General features: G+C 44.1%; 2 protein-coding genes across 6 annotated transcripts in view; one reads left to right on the top strand and one right to left on the bottom strand.

Moving 5' to 3' along the window:
- Positions 1–91: 91 nt before the first annotated feature.
- LOC112465645 (tankyrase) lies at positions 92–6,655 on the bottom strand. Of its 3 annotated transcripts, none has more exons than XM_025033285.1 (12): positions 6,194–6,655; positions 5,176–5,378; positions 4,738–5,063; positions 4,303–4,556; positions 3,863–4,196; positions 3,624–3,754; positions 3,321–3,549; positions 2,777–3,162; positions 2,236–2,667; positions 1,622–2,154; positions 1,189–1,538; positions 92–971 (listed from the first exon to the last, which is right to left on the bottom strand). In XM_025033285.1, the coding sequence occupies exons 1-12, from the start codon at positions 6,444–6,446 to the stop codon at positions 731–733; spliced, it is 3,672 nt and encodes a 1,223-aa protein (XP_024889053.1). In that variant the 5' UTR covers positions 6,447–6,655; the 3' UTR covers positions 92–730. The 3 variants fall into 3 exon arrangements, with proteins under 3 accessions (XP_024889053.1, XP_024889054.1, XP_024889055.1); XM_025033286.1 differs by having other exon boundaries at positions 3,624–3,745; XM_025033287.1 differs by having other exon boundaries at positions 4,738–5,030.
- Positions 6,656–6,723: 68 nt separating this feature from the next.
- The window catches only part of LOC112465647, a 17,490-nt gene continuing 16,553 nt past the window's right edge, over positions 6,724–7,660 (top strand). For 2 of the 3 annotated variants that reach the window (XM_025033292.1, XM_025033291.1), the window contains exon 1: positions 6,836–7,474. In XM_025033292.1, the coding sequence (XP_024889060.1) occupies positions 7,241–7,474 (234 nt within the window). In that variant the 5' untranslated portion in view covers positions 6,836–7,240. Of the gene's footprint in view, positions 6,789–6,835; positions 7,475–7,660 lie in introns of those variants that run through there. The other variant, XM_025033290.1, reaches the window with a different exon arrangement.

Raw genomic sequence — 7,660 nt, 5'->3', positions numbered from 1 at the left:
ATTTCGTATTAAAAAAAAACATTTGTTTGTACATATAAATATATATTTCATCACATTGCAGACTTTACCTATAATGTACATATCAAATAGATAAATTTAATTTATACAAGCTATTATTCGTGAGACGGTGAGTAAATTACAATTTTCCTTCGATGATTTTGTATACTTTCAAGATCAAAATTTGCTTTCACCTTTACCTCTTTTTAAATTGAAACATGTATTAATATAATGTATAAATTAATTCTTTCATACGTATACAATGTATACGAATATGTTGTAATTTCCTTTAATACTGACTAATCCTAAGGAACACGCTCTAGTCGACGCATCGATGTAAGAGACGCACTGTCTGTATCGATATCAATATATACATCACGATTAATATACATCCCTTACCATCATCTGACGTTTGAATCGATCTCGAATAATATCGTGTTTAAATGCTAGAAATAAGCTATTACAATGGTCATCTTCCTTTTAGTAAGATTGGATATTATTTTGGAATAAAATATTCTGCATATTTCGATCACACACGTAGACACACATACGTACATACGCACTGTTACTTTCTCAAATTCTATTTTAGTCAGTTAAAAATGGAAGAACTGATGTTAAACGAATCAAGTCCGAAGCAATTTGAATTCTATGTCCGCGACAATGCGCCGCATGCCCTCGGCCTCTGACAGCAACAGAGGCTGCGCAATCGCGCCGCGGGGCCCGGCTCTTCCGATCACCGTTCCTCAACGCCATCGCTACCGCCACTTTCCTGTTGAGGCCTTGAGATTTGGTATGTGATAAGATACTCCGGATATGCTTGTTCGCCTCTGTAGACAACATATTCGGGGAACACCAAACCGCCCTGCGATGGCCTACCCATAACGCTATGATGGCCGGGAGGGGCATGTGCCATTTTCATTGCCGAAAATTGTAGAAACGACTTGCCGAGCGTAACTCTACAGAGCAGTAAGTGTCTAAAACATTTTAAACAAAAACGTTTTAATAACAGAGGACAAAGATAGTACTTTTGAAGATAAAAAAAAAATAGAAAAAGAAAAGTGCATCAATAAATTTAATGTATGTTAATGGTGAAAGCTGTTGCTACTGATAAATTTTTAATATCTTAGAAACCTGTCGTGAAAGTCTCTGTCTACTATGAACATTTAATTTTCTTAATTTTCTGCCACCTACCTGTGGCAAATGTAACAGCTTCTGTCTTTATGTGCGGGACATCCGGTACCACCGCATATACCATAGACATATTGATTGCTCTTGCTACTGTGCTCCGCGAAATATATGCCGGCGCCGAACATTCCACCGATATACGCATGTCGTTCATCAAAGCCTTTCTGAACGATAGCGTTTATAAATGGACTGCCATGGAACAACATTCTCTCGTTCGCCTGTGACACAGTTGAACTAGGAGTACCCCTAGGTCCAGTACTAGGAGACGCGGGAGCGGCAGCACCGACTTCTTCAGCTACTTCTTGTCTCCTATGAGCATAACGCTCCCACAACTTGCGATTCTGAACCTTTTGTATCTACATAAAATGTTTTTAATTACAAAACTGTCAATAAAAGCAATGTCAGTTGCTATATTACGTTCGATAAATTAAATACGTACTCTGACTATGTTGTATCGAGAGAAGATACCACCAGAATGGCCGTTATCTCTATGTTGCCTAATGGTACTTTGCATTTCTTCTTCAACAGCCAAGAATTCTTTGTCTTCTGCTAATAAATCCACTAACAATGTCCCAGGATTTATGGAAGGCTGCCAAAGGGAGCCCGCCGCTGTGTTCAGCAGCTTATCCATACCTTTAATTAATTTATGCCTATAACCGTAAGCCGACACTCCGACTTGCTTCAAATCCTCGTGACCCATTTCCGCTAGTATATCCAAAGTGATTTGCTCGCGTTCGAACAGCTCGAGTAAGTGCTCCAAACCGAGACTCTGCAGGAAACCAGCGACGGTGGTGATGGTACCGTTGTGTTCTTTACATAAATCTTTGGATTCTTTTTCAGAGCATGGCTCGCTCGGCGGCATTGGACTCAGACACGACGTCGGACGAGCCAATGGCACGCATAGAGTCATGGCTGCGCCAGATGGCATAATGACTGTTTCTTGAGTGAGGGGCGGTGGCGGTGTAACAGGAACTAAAAAAAAAAAAGAATAAAAAACATATAATAAGAATAAAGATATCATCTGTGTAAACGTATATCTACAGTTCTACTTACCAGATACGATACTAGGCGGTCTACTGTTAATAGAATTACTACCAGCACTGTTCACCATATTGCCCGACGGTACCGATGGAACAATTTGCTGAGAAGCCATAGCATCTTGTAACAAACATCTTACATCGTCCGCGCTGGCCAAATCCACTGGAGTCTGTCCTTCCTGATTTTTCAGAAAGGGATCGGCGCCGTGAGCAAGCAAAAGGGCACACAACTGCGTTCGACCCTTTTGCGCAGCTTCATGCAGTGGCGTGAATCCCCATTTATCAGTCGCATTTACCACAGTATTGTATTTAATGAGCAAGGCTGCAATATCCAGATGACCGTAACTCGACGCGTTATGCAGGGGAATAAGGCCGCCTTTATCTTGCGCATTTACATCGGCTCCACGTTCGAGCAAGAATTCAGCCACTTCCAAGTTATTGTATCCCGCTGTGTTGAGAAAAGCGCAGTTCATGTATAAATACAAAACATTGCTACTTCTTTATAAATGTACATAATCCCTTTATTTGACCTCAAATATTATATTTGATATATTTACCAGCTAAATGTAATGGAGTACTATTGCGTCCCTGGGCATCCCGGCAGTTGATGTTGTCTTGCGTAACCAGTCTCTGAACTCTGGCTAAATTACCCTTCTTCGCCGCATCCAGAAGAGCACTATTTCCACGTAAGAGATCCGCTACGTCCTGATCACCATCTCTTACCAAGTCTAGTGGCGTCGCACCATCTCTGTTCTTTTTAGTGGCATCCGCTCCGTGTCTCAACAGTAATCGGACTATTTCGTACTTGCCCTTGGCGGCGGCTTCGTGAAGAGGCGTAAATTTCCACAAATCGGCAACATTCACGGACGCCCCGTGTTTTACTAATAATTCCGTAACCTCGTAATGACCGTAAGAGCAAGCGTTGTGGAGAGGAACCAACCCACTATATCAAAATGAATATAACATGCAATGTTATCAAAAGTATCGTAAATCACACATAAAGATAAATATTGAATTATGGAACATTAAAGAGAAACTAATAAGAAATTATATATTAATTAATGGACTCATATTCTATTGCATTAATATTGAATTAATTACCCTTTATCTTTGGCATGCACATCTGCACCATGTGCTAATAGATACTCTACAACCGGCACTCTATTAAAACCCGCTGCAAAATGCAGTGGAGTCGAGTGCCTCCCGTCCAAATCACGGCAATTCACAGCATGTGGATTGGGTTGCAAAATTCTTTCTACTGCAGCAAGATCTCCCGATTTGCTCGCCTCCAAGAGTTGCGCTTCCACATCGTCGGTTCCATTCGGTGGATCTATGGAGTTAAACATAAAAATGAAAATATATTCCCCCCCAAAATAAATTGCGAAATCGAATCAAGTAACTTACCTTGCAATATTTTCAATACATTCTCGGCGGAAATTTGTGCTGCGGTGTACCCTTGAAGGGACACTATTGAAGGATCGATATTATACGACAAGAGTATTCTGCAAGCTTGTACGTTATCCTCTCTAGCACACCTAGTAAGGAAATAATTAATTGACGTATTATGAACGAACAATATTAAAACTGACTCACTCATTTCTTACGACGAAATTGAAACAAGTGGATTTCCAGAACAAAGATACCTATGCAGTGCAGTTTGTCCTAAGCCGTCTAGCGCGTTGACTTTCGCATTATGCCGCAGTAATATGTCCATCGCGTCGTAATGCGAGTGATCGGTCGCTATGTGAAGCGGCGTAAGGAAGTCTTTATTTTTTTCATTCATGGCAGCATTCTTTCGAATCAAGGCCTCGATAACTTGCTTTCGCTTCGGATATGGTGACGCTACTGCGCAATGCATCGGTGTGTCGCCGGTGTAAGGATGCTTGAAATTAACAATCTCCTGGGACAGATACTTTTTAAGCTTAGTAAGATCTGCCTGCCTGCAGGCGTCCAGTAGGCAATGACCCTTATATTCGTCTGTAAATCATGCATTAGACATTGATTGTAAAATATGCTCGATTATAATGTTTACGAATCGAATGATAACAATAGAAAGTACGATAAATGCGCTCACAGAACTCACATGCTAGTCTTTCTTGTAATTCAAGAGTCGGTGCCACGTCAATGGCGCTCTTACTATGGCAGTTTAATTGCGTCGGGTCCGCGCCTTCGCTCAATAGCAAGGAACAGACCTCTGCTCTGGACTTACTCGCGGCTTCGTGCAATGGAGTAAATGTCCAGAGATCACTGGCGTTAACGGCGGCACCGTGTTTCAGAAGTGCCTCGGTTACTTCAAAGTGACCATACGAACAAGCGTTATGAAGCGGCACGAGACCTCTGTAAACGAATCAATTAGGAAATTACAATGGATTTTAATATATGGCTTGAATGGTAAAGACTACAGTGAATAAAATGAAAGTAAAAAGCAAATACTATGAATAGAATAAAATGAGAAACGACCTGTTTTATCTTATTATATATTAATCTATAAGTTAAATGTGTCCACACACATACTAACCCTTTATCCTTGGCATGCACATCTGCGCCATTCTGAAGAAGAATCTGTACAACTCTAGATCTATTATATCCAGCCGCTAAATGTAAAGGCGTAGATCTTCTTCCGTCACTGGCGTGACAATTGACATTAAGAGGATTTAGCAACTGCAACAATCGCTCTTCGTTTCCAGATCTAGCCGCTTCTAAGAGTTCATCTTTCCTATATTCTCCTGTCAGTACCGGTTTTGTAGAGACATCTGCTACTTCTAATGCAGTCTTTCCTTCTGTATTCCTAATGTTTACATCTGCTCCGTGCTGTAGCAGAGTAATACATACGTCTATTTTACCCTGTCAAGTACAAATGAAGATGAAAAAGTTAGACACCATTTCCATCTTCCGCTCTTAGCATCAGACAAAGAAAAGTAACTTTATGCATAAGTAAAATGTACAAAATAAGCACCTTGATCGCTGCCTCGTGCAAAGGCGTAAAATTCCAATTATCTCTCGTATTTGGACTCGCTCCTGCTTCTAAGAGTAATCTCACAACATCACAATGTCCAAAGGAACATGCATTGTGTAACGGATGTAGACCACCGTCGTCGCGTGCTTGGATCGACGCACCGGCCGACAGAAGAAATTCTACAACGTCTTTCCTACCATATCCTACAAGAAATTTTTAAGTACTATGTAACATTTTTATAATAGTTTTATAATAGCCACTAAAAATAAAATAATATATACATTTTACATAACTAAGCATAAAAAAACTATAAAATACAAAGATCCACAAAGTAGTGAGATAAGAATAATAAATACTTATAAGCAGTTAAATCACATACGTAATCATACCTGTCAAATTCGTTAAGCTCTAATAAGTTATAACAAGTTCCTATGTGTTCAAAATTCATAAAAATTTCCTTATTGAACAGCACTAATATAATCATTTTTGTTACAAAGATATGAATTATTTATTCAATATAATTATATATTCCAGTTCGAACTATTTCTCAACTCAGTTATATATTTATAATAATCTTGAAAATATTACAACACAAACTGCTAATTAAAAAAAGTTACTAAAAATATTGGCGTTCCTAAACGGAGTAACGTCAAAAAGATGCAGTTAACAAATATCTTTCAATAACCTATTCAAAATGTATTTCTTTATCTTTCCCTATCCTCATTAAAGAAACTCCCCACGCATATAAGACTCTGTCACGTGGGCTCTCAACAATAATCATGCGTCGATGTTGAGGAAGTCATCGCACACGATTACCACTTGACAGCTCCGCTCGACGAGTCGCGATCAGCTGAACGTGACTCGCTGGCTCATTAACCTCCCTCGGCCACCCAAGTCCACGTGTTTACGAGGGCCTCGGCATCCCTCGAGAATGCGATTCGAGGAGTAACGACACTAACGGCTGGGAACGAGGAAAGCGGAGATCGAAGGACGGGTCTCGTGTCGCCGAGACACTCACCAGCTGCAAAGTGCAGGGGGGTGGACTTGCGTCCGGCAGTGTCGCGGGCGTTGACCGTCTTCGGGTTGACCAACGCCTTCACCTTGGCGAGATCGCCGGTCTTGCAGGCCTCGAAGAGCTCGCGTAGCGGATCGCCGACGCCTCCACCGCCGCCGCCACCACCGCTGCCGCCGCCGCCGCCGCTGCCGCTGCCGCTGCCCGATCCCGGCAGCGAGTCCGCCGCATTCGACAGCGTCGATCTGCGTCCTGCCATCTCTTCACACCGCCATTTTCACGCTGTCGCGCCGTCCGACGACAGGCCCCGCGACGCAGTTGCGACGGACGGGCAGGCACATCTCACCCAGTGAACGTCCCGGCTGTACGCACGCCACAATCCACTGACTTCGCAACGGGCCCGAACGGGGACGGACCGGACGGACGAGAGGATAGACAGACAGACAGACGGACGGACGGACGGACGGGCGGGCGGACGGACGGGCGGGTGGGCAGGCGGGCGAACGGATGGGTTGCTAGGGAAGCAATTGGCCCGCAGCAGCGACGTTCCACGTTACCGCGACGCAACCGTCGACGAGGTGCTCATCGAAGATTCGCGACCGTAAGCAAATAGCAAACCCTCCGCGAATTGTCAGGTCAGGTGTCAGGTGGGTCAGGTGGAGCCCGTCAGCCCTAAGCCCGAGGTGGTAATCGTAGAGCGCAGACGTTACCGACATTACCGGCTCGATTCGCGCGATCTACCGTCGGTATTGAGGGTATCGAGATTATCGAGTTCTATCACGTTCTATCACGTTCTATCACGTTGGCTGTCCTGCGCGGATCTGATCTCAAGTCTCAAGTTTGAAATTTTCGCAACGACGAGAGCCCGCCGGCGGCCGCCCGCCAGTTCGCGCGTTCGCTGATCGCTCCAGTGTCCAGGTTTGCTCGCGTCGGCTAGCTTGTTCTCGTGATTTTCGCACGGAGTAGAAACTCGGAAAGTTATCGTCTGGGAACGGAGGTACGCATAATCGACGTAATCGCGAACGTAGGCGTAAGGCGTAAGCAGGAAGGACAATGGAGTCCGGTGACGAGGACATGTTCGCTATCAGCGACGAGGAGGCGTCGTCGCCGGCACCGGTCAATCCCGTCGAGGAGCATCTGCTGAAGCAGCTCGCTGACGTCCAGCACAGGATCGACGTCGCTGCGAGCGAGATCGCCGAGACGAAGGCGATCACCGCGCACGTTTTGAACGTCCTGGAGTGGCGCGCGCTTTACGGGGAGGACGCGAGCTCGGACTCTGACAGCGAGGTAATCGCGCGATTTTACTTGCACGTACAATAAACATGAGTCATGAGTGTACGTTTCTTCGCGTAACTTCAATCTCTTTCCGGAGCTGGACGCAACGCTTTACGCCAGCCTCTCGCGTAATCGTTCAAGCATTCTCGATTTGGAGTATTATCGGCAAACTACGTTTTCGGAATCTCCGAGTTGAAA

Source organism: Temnothorax curvispinosus, unplaced genomic scaffold (genome assembly GCF_003070985.1).
Source record: "Temnothorax curvispinosus isolate PA1 unplaced genomic scaffold, ASM307098v1 QBEX01015410.1, whole genome shotgun sequence".
Taxonomy (NCBI): domain Eukaryota; kingdom Metazoa; phylum Arthropoda; class Insecta; order Hymenoptera; family Formicidae; genus Temnothorax; species Temnothorax curvispinosus.
This window is presented reverse-complemented; position numbering and strand designations above follow the sequence as displayed.

Bases quoted from the DNA above. Each gene is read 5' to 3' on its own strand.
- LOC112465645 (XM_025033285.1), bottom strand. From the start codon at position 6,446: ATGGCAGGACGCAGATCGACGCTGTCGAATGCGGCGGACTCGCTGCCG. The intron at 4,557-4,737 runs GTTAGTATGTGT...ATTCGTTTACAG, and splicing joins GTGCATGCCAAGGATAAAGG to AGGTCTCGTGCCGCTTCATA. The intron at 3,163-3,320 runs GTAATTAATTCA...ATTTTGATATAG, and splicing joins GTGCATGCCAAAGATAAAGG to TGGGTTGGTTCCTCTCCACA.